We start from the raw sequence: 17553 nt of genomic DNA on the forward strand, positions 1-17553 counted from the left end.
CATAGATTACAGAGTAATCTGTCCATAGATCACTCTGAACTCTGAGGAACAGATTCCATAGATTACCATAAATAGAGGAAAATACTCTATGGAAATGTTCTGTGCTTTATCTGTTCTGTGGTTGATTCTGTTTGGTTATTCTGTGTTTTTGTTTAAATTAACCTACAAGAATCAAATAGAAATTTACTACAAATTTTTCATTCATATTTATTATTTTTTCTATTGATCGAAGAATCGAGGATAACAAGTAGCAATGGACATGGACTTACGTTCTGTGAAAATAGACATCATAAAAGCTATTCATAACTGCTCTCAAAGAGGCCTTTATCAAACTGTGAAATGGTTATCAGAGTTAAATTACGCTTTAAATGATGTGAAATTAAAGGACAGCGAAATTCCTAAATACGAGGAATCTGAAATTGAACTGGAGGAATACCTGGTAGCGAAGTCTTATTTTGATTGCAAAGAATACGATAGGTGTGCACATTATCTTAAGAAATGTGAATCACCCAAATCTAAATTCTTATATTATTATTCTTCTTATTTGTCCATTGAAAAGAAAAAGATGGATGGAATGGCAGATACCAATTGTCCTCCTGATCCAAAGAAAGATGATGAGCTGAGGAATCTAGCCTCACAGTTATTGAAAGATAATGTTAGAGAAAAAATGGATGGATATTTACTGTACCTCTATGGTTTAATTACGAAAAAATTGGATGCTACATCTATAGCTAAAGATACGCTTCAGAGATCTGTTGAGTCAGAACCAATGCTGTGGTGCAGTTGGTTTGAATTAGGAAAATTAGTTGAGGACTTCTCTACTTTACCTGATCACTGGATGAAACAGTTTTTCATTGCTCACGCTTCCTTAGAGCAACTGAGAAATGATGAAGCCCTTCAGATGTGTCAAAGTTTAAGTAACAAGGGTTTTGTTAAGAGCATGTTCCTTATGTCCCAATTAGCTTTATGTTATCATAACAATAGAGGTAAGAAACAAGCAGTCATAATCAAGTGTTTCTTTGTGTCTCATCAATTTATTGCATTTTAACACTTGGGTTGATTTACAATTTACATATTAGAAAAAGTCAAATATTTAATGTTTTTACAATCACATTCCATTTTTTCAGAGTTTTTCATGTGAACAAACATTAAATATCCAAAATAACCAAATTCTCTCATGAGATATGCTCCATCCAAAGGTTGATTCTTCATCAAGAGTGGAGTTACAGCATTCAGTACAACATCACAAATATGCTGTGCTTCTAAAACAGCCTGTTTGTCTTCTGTCTTATAATTTTTTGTTTCTAGAATTTTATGAACACGTTTTCCCAACATATACAAGTTAGGGATAATATGGGTTTTTATCATTTCTTCTCCAAGGGATGTTAATCCTTTTAAACCTCCATAGAGACTTGTCAGAGGCATTGAGTTGTTGTATATTGGTTGGATATATATACCTATCACCCTCTGTTTGATTTTATTCATTTCATTTCCATAAACATGACATATTGTTGCTATTACATATGTCGAGAAATCTCTGAGTGTCCAGTGGTTATCATAGTAATATTTACTTATTCGTTTTGAAAGCGCACATGAAAGAATGGCAGGTATTAAATCATGCAAATAAAGTTTTGCATCAACATGGGGATTAGATATCAAGTTTTTACTCATTCGCACAGAATAAATTAGAAGGGTGAGATCGGAACACACTAAATTCAGATGTATACATTGTTTTATAAAATCTGTTAAGTATGGGGCCAAATATCTTACACTATAGTCTGTAGCGAGCAATTTTAAAGTTTCATTCCTTACTTGTTCATTGTACCCAAATATTCCTTCTGTTATTTTCATGAAGAACAACTGTTCTTCTGCCGAAAGGGGATGGGAATCAGGATAGAATTTAAGTAATACGTTATCTGGTTTGGGTTGAAAATATTCAAGTATTTCTGGTATATGCTTCTCTGGAGCATCTTCAGAAAAATTGATTTTTGGAAACAGGAGTCTTTTAACTGGTTTGGGTTTGCTTTCTTCAATCACCATTTTTACATTCATGGCAATTCAAATGAAATATTGACATAACAAAAGAATGAATATGAATTTTGATTCAAAAATTATGAATTCACAGAGTTGGGAAAATAAATTATTTCATAGAATTATCCTTTGCCTTCTTAGGCAACACTAGAGTAATCAATGTTTTAATTTTGTAGAGCTTGACAAAGCTATCACCATGTTCAGAAGGATTTTGAAGTTAGATCCATACAGACTAGATAATTTAGATATCTATTCTAATTTACTCTATGTACAGGAAATGAAGACACAATTGGCAGATTTAGCTCACAAGGTTGTTACTATAGATAAATATCGAGTTGAGACCTGTTGTGTGATAGGTATTGCATTTGATCCAATTCATTGATATCATTACTTCAGGATACTTTCTAGGAAATTACTACAGTTTGAGATCTGATCATCCGAAAGCCGTACTCTATTTCAAAAGGGCGTTAAAGTTGAACCCACGATTCTTATCTGCTTGGACTTTGATGGGCCATGAATTTATGGAAATGAAAAACACCAACGCGGCCATTCAGAGTTACAGGCGTGCTCTAGGTAATTAAATAAAACTGATAATGAGATGAAACAGGACATGAGATATTTCAGAAATCAACAGCAAAGATTATAGAGCCTGGTATGGATTAGGACAAACTTACGAAATACTCAAGATGTACTTCTACTCTCTTCATTACTATAAGCAGGCTCAGCAACTCAAACCTAACGACAGCAGAATGATAATAGCTGTTGGAGAAATTTATGAAAAATTAGATAAAATCGAGAATGCCCTGAAATGTTATTTTAAGGCCTGCAGTGTAGGCGATGTTGAAGGGCTGGCGCTCATAAGATTATCTAAGTATGCTTCATGAATTTAGTTTCATCCTAGGTACTGAATAGTGCGAGTTTTAGATTATATGATAAATTGAATGATACTGAAAATGCTGCGGCTGCTTTTACAGAATACTGTTTGAGGGAAGAAAGTAACAAAGATAAAGCGTACGAAGAACAAACCGATTTTTATAATGCTCTACAATATTTGGCCAATTATCATATGAATAAAGGACAGCTTGATGACGCCTACACATACGCTTATAAATGCTTGGATTGTGATGAGGTTAGAACTATAATTTGTTTGAAAAAAAAAAAACTGAATAATCATTCCAATTTCAGACAAAGGAACAGGGAAAAGCCTTGTTGAAAGAGATAGCGGCAAAAAGGGTGGAACGAGACAATGAGAACAAAATGGTTGAATCCACAACAAGAGACCCTTCCGAAGCTGTGAATTCCAGTGATATGAATTTTTCTGATATGAATATGGAAAATTAATTCATTGGGATCTCTCATTTCGTGCCTTTACTCAAAAAAACGGTCAATATACTTGATTCTATTCATAATAACAATATTGTCCAATAAAAGCTGAATAAAATATGAATCGTCAAAAGAATTTCTTCCTGTTTCAAATTTCAAATATTTCCGCAAATTTAGAAAAAGAGAAATCACAGAACACTGATGTTGTCAAAGAGTAACTCTTTGATGATTTTAGCCACAGAAGACCAATAAACATTTTCAGCAATAAACGGGATTGATGCAAAAAACCTGATTATTTTTGGAAATGCATGAAGCGTGAAGACAAGAAAATTCAAATAAAAATGATGAAGATTGAAAAATCAACTTCTAGATTTTTTTTCTATGGTTTCGATATTAACCTCAAATTTTTCAGAATGAAAAATGATTCAAATCTTTAAAATCTGATGTTGATGAAAATATTCCAAGGAGATAATAGAAAGGGCGTAAACAATGTCACAAGATTTGAATGATTTTATGAAGTCGGAAGGAACAACATCTATAGAAACTTTGAGCTTAATTATTCCGTCGATACTAGGCGTTTACATTAGTACTACGTCTGCAACTATACTACAAAGTGAGAAAAAATGGCAATTTGCTTTAGAATTCATCACGCTTCTTTTACCGATGGTTTTAACAATCACGATCCTATCTTCCTATATATATGCTGTTATCACTATATCGTTCATACTTTGCTTGAGTTTATTTTATTTGGCTCAACAACAGCCTCCCCAAGCTGTACATAAATTTGAGGGAATTGAGGATAAACGAATACCATTCATCACAAATGCGAGAGCTACGATAAATATTCTTTCTGTGATAGCTATCTTAGCTGTAGATTTTCCAGTCTTTCCAAGAAGATTTGCTAAGACGTCTACTTATGGGTTTAGTTTGATGGACCTGGGAGTGGGGTTGTATATTTTTGCAAATTCCATAGTATCTCCTGAATGTTTGAACAGAAAAGATTCAATTGCAAAGATTGTGAAGAGCTGTATTCCATTAATGATACTAGGATTACTTCGTTTGGTTTTCACAAAAAGTTTGGATTATCATGTGCCAGTTTCAGAGTATGGTGTACATTGGAACTTTTTTTTCACTCTTTTGTTAACAAAATGTATCAGTTCTCTAACAGTTCGAACTGCACATGTCAAGCACATGAGAACCTTTTCTATAATAATTCTGATTTCACATGAACTATTACTTCAATTTTTTCTTCAAGATATTGTTATGGGTAATGAACCTAGAACAAATTTTTTCCTAGCTAATAAGGAGGGTATTTCTTCAATACTGGGATATGTCAGTTTGTACATATATGCAGTATATTATGGGCATATATTAAATGAAGAAGTTTATGGGTTTACTAAAGTGTATGCAAATATTAAAATGTTCATTTCCCATTTAATCATTACAGGAACGCTCGCGTTTATATGTAATATGAAATTGGGCACATCAAGAAGATTGATAAACAGTTCTTACTGCTTTTGGGTAGTGTTTGTTGGTATCTTGGCTGCATTTCTATTCTATCTTGGAGAATTACTTCAAAGATTTGCCTTTGCCAAAAACAAAAATTACATTAAAAGTCCTTATATTTATAAGGCGATAAATTCCAATGCACTAATATTTTTTTTGCTGGGGAACATTTTCACTGGTACTATAAATTTTGTTTGTAATGCCCGAGATGTTAGTGACCCCTTGGCACTGTTCATTTTAGTGATGTATATTTTCATTTTAGCGCTTATCATGTGTGGTTTACATGAAAAAAAATTCAAACTTAAATTATCTTGAAAACTATTCAATTTCTAAATAAATGAAAGACATGATTTAAAAGTGAGTTGACTAGTGAACAAAATATTTGTGTACTGTTTTTATGAAGAATTGAGGGGTTTATCATTTTTTTATGGGAATTTGGTTTTGTATATCAGTATTACAAAATTAATTTTTTTGTTCAACCAATATTGACTGCGATTGGTTGATTTCATTGAATGTTTCAGTATTTATCTATAAAAAATTATAACTTGGAATTAAGATTTATACTATTTATTGTTTCAATTTTGTTAGTATAGGAGATATTTACTGCCAAAATGTTTTCATCAAATGATTAAGATTTATTAAATATTGTTTTAATAAAAGCAGTTTCAATTCATTCATTCTGAATTACATTTTTTTCTGAAATAGTCATCAATAAAAATAATATATATCAACAGTAGTGACATACAACTATGAGAATTTTATATGCCTAACAGATCTATCGGGAAAAATCTCAATACAATGAAAATTATTTCAGCCATGTCTACAAAAATGAACTTCTAAACATGTGAAAATGAGAACAAAAACATCTGGTATCATTGAAATTAGATTCTTAGTACAGAAATTAAAAGTTTATAAGAATTTTACTCACATTATGGCAATTCAGAGGTCCTCGTGACTGTGGGCAGTATCTTCAAAAAGCTTTATAAAGGATGGGTGATTCTTAACATGCTTAGCAGCTTTTTCAACAATGTTCAAAAATTCTGATACATCGAAATAATAATTAACAAATTTTGCATGAGCCCCACCTTCATAAGAACCCTAAAAATATTGATAAGCTTAAATTAGTGCCTTATATGAAATGAGTGATATTTGAATAAATGATAGCTAAAAGACTTACATCATTTACTGTTTCTAACAGTGATGTGTTAGTCCAAGTGAAATATTTTACACCTGCCAATCTCGCTAAATCTAAATAGCAATTTGGATCTTCGCAGTTATAACTGAAAATATAGGTGAGATTTCAATATTTTTCAAATAAATCTATTAAAAATAAATTTTTTTCTTCATCCAACTGATTCTTGAATACATCTGTTGAAGTATATAATTATTGAATGATTTTGTCTCACTCACACTTCAAAAACAGCAGCCCACTCTGGGAGGAATAAAAGATGGGTCAAACCAGCCCCGTGGATTCCTATAAATATATCAGTATTTCTTGTAATTTCTAATTGCGTTTTAAAAGGTACATGTTGGTTGTAACTTATTTTCAAAACTTCATAATTTCTGTTTTTGTTCAATCTTGTCACTATCTCATCCTCGTTAAGTATTCTTCTATATCTCGTGTCTCTTGACAAAAATGTAATCCTTATTCTTCTGCTAGATCTTTCGTTGAATGGAATTTTCAATCTATGCAAGATGTGTTTTGAGAAAGCATTAAAGAGTCCGCTTCCTTCACAACCATAAATTATGGGTGTGTTATAATAAAGCCCGAATATCATTCTAGGCAATAAAGGGAACACAACATTTCTGAAGCATACTTTTTTTCCTTTGAAAACTTTCAAATCCCAAACTGGATGATCTGTAAAGGCTTTCCAAGTGTCTTGAAATGAGGATCTGTATGTGTAAGTCTCCCAAATTAATATGTGAACATCTGTTGAAAAAGCACTCCAATGACTCGCGTTGACATGCAAGGATGCATAGAGATTCAGGAAATCACAAAAATGGTGGTACATATTAACTGCTGTAAGGAAAAAGAAAAATCATAAGAGGTGTTCAGTGAAGATTTAACTGATGCATGCAGAAGACTTTAAAAATCTTTAATATAATATGCATCATCTGTTATCTTTTTCACAAGTACCTAACAAAATGCACAAATGCATGAAAAGTGATTCATTCATATTAGAGTGTTAGGTTTCATTCAAATAGATCTGTTTTGAGAAGAAAAGCTTATTAATATTTTATTAAACAAAACATAAATCATTACTCAGTTTTCATACATACTAGCATCAATCTTCAAAATATATGTGGGTTTTTCTAAAATAACATCACAGTCTCCTTCTATGATAGGTTTATGTTTAAGCCTAGTGAAATACCTGAATTCAGGTGCCCAACTCTGTAACGGACTCATATGATCCAGTTGTTTATCCAATAATTCTTTTTTGAATTCACAATATCCTCCTATATCACCATCCGATAAAACATCCATTTTATACCTAATAGGTTCATTCCTTTTTGATAATGATGTGAAATCTATCATGATATTTCTTCCACGACAAAACCTCAAATTTTCTGTACATTCTAGAGAACTGTCGTCAATGAAGAGTGGCTCACAATAAAGCCTCATTCCTTCTAATTGTTGTTTCACATATCCAAAATCAGCCTGATAATAAAATGTATTCTGTTGATCAAATTTCGATTTCACCCAGCCTCGATGGTCTCCTGGGCACCTAGGTATTGAATACTGACGAGCATGGGAACAATTTGATTCATAACCCCAACATTTATTACTTCCTATGAATTTTTTATAAGGGCAGTTATCATCTTTCTCACATTCACTTGAAATTGATGGGAATTGGCTGAAATAATAAGGTAATAGTTCTTCAGGTAAATTAATACTTTTAATATTATCACAGTTGAGGGAACCTAAGCAGTAGAACATTACATATGTTGAAATTAAAAATAAATCAATGGGACTCCGGTAATACATATTGTTTTTTTTAATTTGAATGCTTATTGAAATTTCAGTTTAAAAACTACAACACTACTCTGTGGTTTGAGTATCATAGAATATCATAACGTCAACAGTCAATGTGCCCAACTTGATGAAACTAAAAAACAAGCGCAAAATATGATGGGAACAGTGAAAATTGTTAAATGTCAAATATCTATGACTTAATTAAAAGTTAAAATTGTTTAACAAACATTTTGTGAGCAGGAACTATTGTTTCCAAAATCTTTACAGAAGAATTCAACTACAAATTTAGAGACCCCCAGAAAAATCATTGCTTCAGATTGAAGCCTATCTTTCCAAGTTATAAGAAATTGGTAGAATCTATCCTAATTGTTGTTTAATATACAAAAATGGTTGATGATAAGGTAGAAATGGCTAATAATAATGAACAATTTCTGGCAACAAATGATCCCAAAAATGTGCAGGAACTGACCCAATATGTAAGCATATCGATAAGTATTTCTTGTTGGACCATGGGTGTATGTGACAATAATGATTCATTTTAGGTTCAAAGTTTACTTCAAACCATACAAGACAAGTTCCAAAACATGTCTGATCAGATTTTAACACGAATCGATGAGATGGGAAATAGAATTGATGACCTGGAAAAAAACATAGGCGACCTAATGACTCAAGCAGGAGTTGAAGGAACGGAAAAATGATTGTCGTGTACTGGTCATGCTGTACAGTTTTAATGAAGTTTATCCTGTATGTGTACAGCTGGTAAAAGAAACAATCTATTCCTAAAATTGATATGTATTAATCATTTCATTTTTCCATGGAATTTTTTTATTGTAAGCTATTTGTGATCATTTACTCTCGATTATTTCATAATAAAATGTTTGGTTCCTTAAATACTTTATTTACTATAAGATATAAATAACAGTCCTTACCTTTAGGTTATCCAATGGAATTTACCAATTGATAGTAAAATTAAAACACATTGTCGTCCATCGAAGAAGAGTAGATAGACCTGTTTGTCTTGTAGTATTTGTGTTTGATTCAACTTAAATAAAAAATGATAGATGTATCATGACGACGATGCCTACAAAATCAATGTTGAAAGCCAGTACCTTCGTCGAAGTACTAATTAAAACGATGCGACACCTGGCGTTGAACGATCTAAGCTTTCTCATACATAGTTACTCAAAAATAGGTTCTCTACTTCATTTAGTTCGCACGTCGAATTGAACACTGGGTGTCGTATCGTTCGATACGCCTACTAGCAGTACTAGCGTTTAAAAAGATCTCCTGCTTCATTTGGTCGTCATCGTTGATTGACTTATGTGGTTCTGATGAGCACAAATAAGAGCGAAACCGGTATCCCATTACCTTACCCCGTTCTCTACCCCCTACATTCTCTATGGTTTACTTTTAAGGAAGATTTCTGCCAGCCCTATCATTTCAATTATCTTTCTTAGCCATGTCAGCGTTAGGTTAGACCTACCTTAAAAGAAAAATAAAGTTAACAAAGCCACATATTTTATAGTGGTCTAGTAAGAAACGTTTAAAACAATTCGTTACCAAGAAGGATATCTCAGACTAATAGTTCTTCCGAACCCTGTTGAAACAAACGCGGAAAGACCGAAAATATCTGCTAAATTAACAATTCATGTTCGAGTGCGAGATTTCATCCCAGACTGGGTCATTAAGGAATAATTGCGGCCATATTTCCGCCGTCTTGTTAATCACTAAATCGCTGACGCTTTATTACAGACAGACGGCCAAAGCTGGCCCGGGAGATGGCACAAGCAAAAAGGCCTTAACGATGCCATAAAAAAAGCAACCAGGAAACGTTGAGTCTTCTGCCGGAGTGTTTGAAAACATCGTCGGCGGCAGGGATTTAAAAGAAAGAGAGGTTTTGGGGCGCGCGTGTGCCTACTCTACACCTGTACCACTATAATGGCAGGTGCAAATACTTGCTGCTCGGCCAGGTTCATTCTTTAGAAACGCTGCTCATATCAGATCGATTGACCCTCTTGTTCGGTTTCGCCGTTTCTATCTTTTCCTCAAAATCTAATTCGCGAATTAATCGATGATTCTTTGCCCATTTGGATATGACCACTAAAACGAATAAGCTACACGGAAGTAGGTTAAGTTAAGTTTGTAGTAGCATAAAAATAATAAGGTAGCATAATTTACTCTCTGATTACTCCACATCTATGTTATTCCTCTGTAAAACTTGTAGCCTTATCGCTAGGGTACGGTATCGATAAAAAGGACACTAGCATCTCTTCCTAGAAGATGAATTACTCTAAAAAATATCGAGCTTGATAACGAATTATACGGATACCTACCAAAAAGTATCAAGATCAACTCTTTATGACACCATATCTGACTTTATTTCTATGATTCTATACTCCCTTCTTGAACAGATCTATTTATTGTTTTATGGTCCATTATTCTTCCTCTTATAAAACAAGAGTAGAGATTTACTGACGTCCACGTACCTAATGGTAAAATTAAAGGAGGAAAAGGATTTGGACCACTGAAAAACGTCATCAAACAAACTTAATAAACTTATTGAAGGGTTAACAATAAGTGAAGTACATATTGCAATCTAAATCAAGTTTTCTATGAAATTTCCCGAGTTGACTTTTTGTCACAACGCGAACCGTCAAAATTCCAAACCTGACGACGGGTTTTTTTGAACGCTCGCTCTAGTTAGACAGAAGGATAACGCCGAATCTAGGACCTAAAGTAATTCTTCTAAAAAATACAGATTTGCACTTCAATCGCGCACTGACAAACGCTTGCGTTCAATTAATATATGAAGCAATGAAGCCACGAGCCTTCCGCTAATTATAATTCGGTGATTTAAGATAATATTGACATTTAATTATTCGGGCGAGTGGCTTCGGAACGATCTGAATAATTCGCGCAGAGAGGCCGTGAAATCATTAAATAAGCAGCAGCCTGACCACGATCTGTGGGCATGGCGTGACCCACTTTCTGGCCGGACTTGCATGTGTGCATATAATTGATTATCGTCGGACACACGTTCGGCAGCGATGTTGATCCGCCTTGTTCCTGCAGAAGACGATGAACGATCCAAATACGTTCGGAACCCCGTGCTGATATTATCGACAGTTGTATAATATCTATAACAGGTAATAATAATAAATGCATTATGAACATTCCACCAATCAGGACTAATAAGTATTTCAAAATGTTAATTTACTCACTTATAAACATGGGGCGCACTACATGAACATTACTTTGTGAATGCACCCTTCTCAAAAATGAGAAAACCACTTCAATGAATTCAAGAGCTTTTGAACACGTGCTCAAATTTATACAACCATAGACAAACCTAGCGGCCACCTATCAGTTACCATAGACCGATTGAAGTTATCGAAGATATGTCTATGCAAGTTATCCCACTGACCACGGTGTAAAAATTCGGTCATCGTCTATGTCCACATATCTATGGTTTGAATGCCAAATCATAGAATTTTTCGATTCTACGATGTGTTTTCAGCATCTTTGCAACAATTGTCCTATTTCCCTTTCATATAGAATACCTATGAAGATGAATTTATAGGAAATTACCTACGGGCATTTAGCAAAAAGAAAACTCAACAAGTTTCTTGAAATAAGCTGGCCTGCTAGCGAAAAAATTTAACAGATTAGACCAATTTCCATTTGGGGTAAAACGAAAAACACTCATCTTCAGATCTTCATAAAAAACAACGAGAAGCTGAAAATGAGAGAAAAAGAAACCGACCGTATTCGCAAAAAGCTCTTGACCCAATTCCATACATTGGGGAAGATCAAGATTACCTATTTAGTGCATCTTGCGTTTATGGAGCAGGTTATGGATTAATACCAGGACACACGCGCGCCGTAATCGTTCAATTTTTAGCGTTACTTATTTTAATTTGTTATACTTGCATCCTACGTGGAAATAAATGAAATAACTTCCTGTTTTGTGATAATAATCTGATTGGTATCTGGTTAATTATGATCTTGACTGAGTCCAGACAAGCTTGCAGCAGCTGAAAAGAGCCTTTGTCCTCGAGCTATGGATTATTCAATCATTGGCGGCGGTTGCTGTAAGCTTGAAGAATGTTCAAACTGATTTTGAGATGAAGGAGATTCAGCGAAGGTACAGAAGCTTTTAACGATGTAAACAGAAAATACTCTTTGATCGTAGAAGCACAGAAGAAAATTCTATGCTTGCTCTAACTAGTTTAATTCATAGAATTTCACTGAATGAGCTCAGAAAGTTTTGACCTTTCCAATAATTTCTGAATCTTTAAATTTCACATAATTTCCCATAATTTCCGATAACCATGGTTATCGAATCCAAGTGATGTAAAAGAAAATTGATATATTTTTGACAGTCACTTTGGAATGGATGGATTTATGCCAGTGATGACACTGATATAAAACATTATGAAAGCACAGAATCATGACAAATTTATTCGGGTTCTGTGTTGCGGAACAATACCTAAATTAATCGAATATCAATGTCTTTAGTCTTTGTATCAGTGGGTGAACCATTCAAAATTAGCTAGTGATTCGGTGCCATAGTTGATGAACTTGAAAAAGACCCCATGTAAGTTTTAACTTGCTTGATTTTACTCTCTTACATCATAGACATAGAGACATGGACTGAGCAATTCCAGCATGAAATTGGCTATTTATTAGAAAGAGAGAGAAGCTCGTCGGGATATACCTTTCTCTTTTTTGTTCACATAGAGGTGAGTGTAGACCAATAAAAATTCTAGAAAAAGACAACTGCATTCCCGACGTGTTTTTCTCTCTGTCACTTTTTTTGACCGTATTTCATGCATAGATATAAAGGGAAGGCACAGTCCATGTCTCTATGTCTATGTCTTACATACACTGGACTTCCTAGTCAGCTTTGAAAATATTACAAGCATTATTTGGAAGTTTCATCGAACATCGATTATCATTAATACACATCGATACGGACGGTTCTTGTGTCTGGCAAACTCTTCCTTATAAGGAAAGGATTAATTGCGAGAAAATGACAAATGGGAGTATCATTGTCTGGCGCGTTTTAGTAGAAGGAAAAATTACCATAGACCATTTAGTTCGCGTAATGACAATGAAGCATTTATGTGTCAGGTGTTCTTTGTTATTAATCGATAATTGAATGGATTCATACGAGATGGCAACGCGTCAGATATTCTTTTTTGTATTGTGATATAGAGAGACGAGCTTGCTGTCATTCGGTGATATATATGGATCCGAGCCTACTATGTATACAATGGAATATGCATAGGTACGAACGGACCCTGCACGCATTGTCGATATCTGTGTATTTTTGATGTTCCTCCGGCCTGGAGTTTTCGGGATAATCAATCTTCTTGGCGATGATTGTGATTCATTGGGCTCAAAGATGTTTTTTTTGTGCATGGTCCGTTCAAGTAGGCGTTATTATCGCCTTCGTATCTACTTATTCAAATTCTTGACGACATAAACGGACTCCTAGACAGATCTTACATTTAAAAAAAATTCAAAAGTAGAAGGAAATTTGGTAGATTCTGTTCGTTTCTTACTCTACTATTGAAGTCTCCCACGTCCTCTTCGAGAATCGTTGAAGACGCGACCGATTTTTTTTGGTTCCAATCGATCGATCTGGGATATGCTTTGGGCGAGGAATAATGTGGTTTGTCCGAGAAATTTTGGGTATGTCAATGGGCTAATCGTTTCCGATGAATCGAATTGATTGTTCCGAGTAGTTTGCGTAGGTACAGACGATTTCAGGATATAGGGATACTGATCCTGCCGCTGTACGTTCTGTAACCGACGATTAGTAGAAACTGATCTATGTATTTATAATCTGATGGTAGATAAGCCATAAGTTTTTGTATATTGTTCGGTGTTGTGCTTGTTACCAATTAGAACAATATATAGATATATCTATATCTAATTTCGAGATATCACAGCAGAATATTTAGCTCTACGGTTGCACTGTGGTCAATGGAATTTCGACATTTATTAATATAGTCGTTAAGACCGAATGGCTGCATCGAGCTCCATGAAATTTTCAGATTTATTACTAGAACAGTTGCTTTTTCAAAATATGTATCACATTACCATCTGCGGTTACTTTTATTGAGAGATAAACGACTCGCAAGTTGACCTTCGAAAAATCCTGAAAAAGCTGGGTTCAGTTAAAAATTCGTCAAGAACGAACGGTTGCGTCGAAATGGATGAAATTCTCAGATTATTTTCTAGAAGAGTTGCTCTTTCAGAATATGTGTCACAATTCTATCTACGGTTACTTTTATTGAGAGATAAACGACTCGCAAGCTAACCTTCGAAAAATCCTGAAAAAGCTGGGTTCAGTTGAAAATTCCTCAAAACCGAACGGTTGCACCTAGATGGATAACATTCTCAGATTTATTACTAGAATAGTTGCTCTATCAGAATATGTATCACATTTCCATCTAAGGTTACTTTTATTGAGAGATAAACGACTTGCAAGCTGACCTTCGAAAAATCCTGAAAAAGCTGGGTTCAGTTAAGAATTCGTCAAGACCGAACGGTTGTGTCGAAATGGATGAAATTCTCAGATTTATCACTAGAAGAGTTGCTCTTTCAGAATATGTATCACATTCAGATCTACGATTATTTTCCTGGAAGAAAATCTACTCGCAAGTTGACCTTCGAAAAATCCTGAAAAAGCTGGGTTCAGTTAAAAATTCGTCAAGACCGAACGGTTGTGTCGAAGTGGATGAAATTCTCAGATTTATCACTAGAAGAGTTGATCTTTCAGAATATGTATCACATTCCCATCTACTGTTATTGTTATTGAGAGATAATCCACTCGAAAGGTGTCTATCGAAAAGTTTCCCAAAAATTGAAACCAATGAAATATCGTTAAGATCAAACTGTTGCACCGAGGTCAATGGAATTTCGAGAATCATTGATATAAGGGGTTCTATCAGCTCTTTGCTGGTTACTGATATTAGGGCTATCGATCTTCAGTTGAAAGTTAGTGTCCTCAAGCCTTCTTTGGGTTTCCAAACTTCGGGAGAAGTAAAACATAGAATGCCACTGTATAGCACCCCATCTCAACGATCCATATTCAGATCCGGCCAATGCGAACAAAACCGCATGCGTTTCTGTTGCCGCACCCGAGCCGCTGCCCGCCACCCAAAAGCGGCGCACTCTCAACTCCCGCAGCGTCACGTAGACGATCCGATCCCGACAAAGCGACCCGCTCATCAGGCCGATATCGTTATTGGGTTCGTGCCTGCCGACCGGGTCCCGTCCGTCGTCCTATATGGAAAACAGCGCCCATTGCGACAATCTCGGACGTACCTAATTAGACCCATTAGCAGCTTCATGGAAACGTGGACCGTACGGCGCGGCCAATCACGGTCCCGCGCCGCGCTCTGTGACGGCATCCCACCGGCAATTATGCGATCTGCCCGTGCTTTCCTGAAATGTAGTTATTACCCGTTTTCGATGCCGTATCTGTACGTTATTAGCTTAATTGCACTTCTCCCGGTCGGTGTCGACCGCGATGCGATGCGTTTTTCATACGCGGTACCTCCGAGACCGCGGGAGAAACGATGCAAATGCATCGGGAGTTCTGGTTAAAGTTTCCCTGCACACGGTGGATGCAAGAAGATCATCATCATTGTTGTTGGGTTAGAACTGTACCCTTATCAATCACCCTCATGAATCTAGAAGCTTCCGCCTACATTTCGTGATGATTGATCCAAGCTCCCGAAGCACTCTGCACACTGTATGATCGACAGTTTCCTCCTTCAACTTATGGAGCCTGGAAATGTCTTCTTCTGACGTCCCCACAAGATGCAAAAGCTATTTCAACCTACAGTGCCCTGTCAGCAGTCCTACAGTACAGCGAAGCTCAACTGGATTAGCTTCTTTGTCTAGCAAAGTGAAAATTACACGAAACTTTTCGACTTTGTAAGTCATGAGGAAACGATGGAAATTCATCGGGAGTTCTGGTTAAAGTTTCCCTTCACACGGTGGATGCAAGGAGATCGTCATCATTGTTGTTGGGTTAGAATTGAGCCTTTCAGTACTGCGACCAAATTGATCTATTGTTCTTGTATCCTTATCAATCACCCCCATGAATCTAGAAGCTTCCGCCTTCGTTTCGTGATGATTGATTGCTGTTTCATCCAAGTGTTTGCTCCTGAGGCATGCTGCACATTGGAAATTTCTTCTACTGACGTCTCTATAACATGCAGAAGCTATTTCAACCTACAGTGCCATGGCAGCAGTCCTACAGTACAGCGAAGCTCAACTGGATTAGCTTCTTTGTCTAGGAAAGTGAAAATTACACGAATCGTTTCGATTTTGTGAGTCATGAGGAAACGATGGAAATGCATCGGGAGTTCTGGTTGAAGTTTCCCTTCACACGGTGGATGCAAGAAGATCGTTTTCATTGTTCTTGGGTTAGGATTGAGCCTATCGGTACTGCGACCAAGTTGATCTATTGTTCTTGTACCCTTATCGATCACCGTCATGAATCTAGAAGCTTCCGCCTACATTTCGTGATGATTGATTGCTGTCTCATCCAAGCTCCTGAAGCATCCTGCACACTGTATGATCGACAGTTTGCCTCCAACTTATGGAGCCTGGAAATGTCTTCTTCTAACGTCCCCACAAGATGCAGAAGCTATTTCAACCTACAGTGCCCTGTCAGCAGTCCTACAGTACAGCGAAGCTCAACTGGATTAGCTTCTTTGTCTAGGAAAGTGAAAATTACACGAATCTTTTCGATTTTGTAAGTCATGAGGAAACGATGCAAATGCATCGGGAGTTCTGGTTAAAGTTTCCCTGCACACGGTGGATGCAAGGAGATCATCATCATTGTTGTTGGGTTAGAATTGAGCCTTTCAGTACTGCAACAAAGTTGATCTATTGTTCTTGTACCCTTATCAATCACCCTCATGAATCTAGAAGCTTCCGCCTACATTTCGTGATGATTGATCCAAGCTCCCGAAGCACTCTGCACACTGTATGATCGACAGTTTCCTCCTCCAACTTATAGAGCCTGGAAATGTCTTCTTCTGACGTCCCCACAAGATGCAGAAGCTATTTCAACCTACAGTGTCCTGGCAGCAGACGTGCAGTCCAGCGAAGCTCAACTGGATTAGCTTCTTTGTCTAGGAAAGTGAAAATTACACGAATCGTTTCGATTTTGTGAGTCATGAGGAAACGATGGAAATGCATCGGGAGTTCTGGTTGAAGTTTCCCTTCACACGGTGGATGCAAGAAGATCGTTTTCATTGTTCTTGGGTTAGGATTGAGCCTATCGGTACTGCGACCAAGTTGATCTATTGTTCTTGTACCCTTATCGATCACCGTCATGAATCTAGAAGCTTCCGCCTACATTTCGTGATGATTGATTGCTGTCTCATCCAAGCTCCTGAAGCATCCTGCACACTGTATGATCGACAGTTTCCTCCTCCAACTTATGGAGCCTGGAAATGTCTTCTTCTGACGTCCCCACAAGATGCAGAAGCTATTTCAACCTAAAGTGCCCTGTCAGCAGCCCTACAGTCCAGCGAAGCTCAACTGGATTAGCTTCTTTGTCTAGGAAAGTGAAAATTACACGAATCTTTTCGATTTTGTAAGTCATGAGGAAACGATGGAAATGCATCGGGAGTTCTGGTTAAAGTTTCCCTACACACGGTGGATGCAAGAAGATCATTTTCATTGTT

The 17553-nt window shown here is 36.1% G+C and overlaps 4 protein-coding genes across 4 annotated transcripts; 3 read left to right on the plus strand and 1 right to left on the minus strand.

The window, feature by feature from the left end:
- Positions 1-127: 127 nt before the first annotated feature.
- Positions 128-3490, plus strand: LOC123311886 (cell division cycle protein 23 homolog). Its single transcript, XM_044896001.1, has 6 exons — positions 128-986; positions 2208-2387; positions 2440-2604; positions 2656-2902; positions 2956-3160; positions 3217-3490. The coding sequence occupies exons 1-6, from the start codon at positions 254-256 to the stop codon at positions 3370-3372; spliced, it is 1686 nt and encodes a 561-aa protein (XP_044751936.1). The 5' UTR covers positions 128-253; the 3' UTR covers positions 3373-3490.
- Positions 3491-3633: 143 nt separating this feature from the next.
- LOC123311891 (phosphatidylinositol-glycan biosynthesis class W protein-like) lies at positions 3634-5433 on the plus strand. Its single transcript, XM_044896008.1, has one exon. It carries the CDS (start codon positions 3844-3846, stop codon positions 5173-5175), a length of 1332 nt encoding a protein of 443 aa, XP_044751943.1. The 5' UTR covers positions 3634-3843; the 3' UTR covers positions 5176-5433.
- A 41-nt stretch (positions 5434-5474) lies between these two features.
- Positions 5475-7920, minus strand: LOC123311887 (EGF domain-specific O-linked N-acetylglucosamine transferase). The gene is made up of 4 exons (XM_044896002.1): positions 7141-7920; positions 6271-6880; positions 6038-6140; positions 5475-5958 (listed from the first exon to the last, which is right to left on the minus strand). Exons 1-4 carry the CDS (start codon positions 7844-7846, stop codon positions 5800-5802), a joined length of 1578 nt encoding a protein of 525 aa, XP_044751937.1. The 5' UTR covers positions 7847-7920; the 3' UTR covers positions 5475-5799.
- Positions 7921-8122: 202 nt separating this feature from the next.
- On the plus strand, positions 8123-8725 carry LOC123311894 (heat shock factor-binding protein 1). The gene is made up of 2 exons (XM_044896010.1): positions 8123-8310; positions 8377-8725. The coding sequence occupies exons 1-2, from the start codon at positions 8221-8223 to the stop codon at positions 8530-8532; spliced, it is 246 nt and encodes an 81-aa protein (XP_044751945.1). The 5' UTR covers positions 8123-8220; the 3' UTR covers positions 8533-8725.
- The last annotated feature ends 8828 nt before the right edge of the window (positions 8726-17553 follow it).

Source organism: Coccinella septempunctata, chromosome 4 (genome assembly GCF_907165205.1).
Source record: "Coccinella septempunctata chromosome 4, icCocSept1.1, whole genome shotgun sequence".
Lineage (NCBI taxonomy): Eukaryota > Metazoa > Arthropoda > Insecta > Coleoptera > Coccinellidae > Coccinella > Coccinella septempunctata.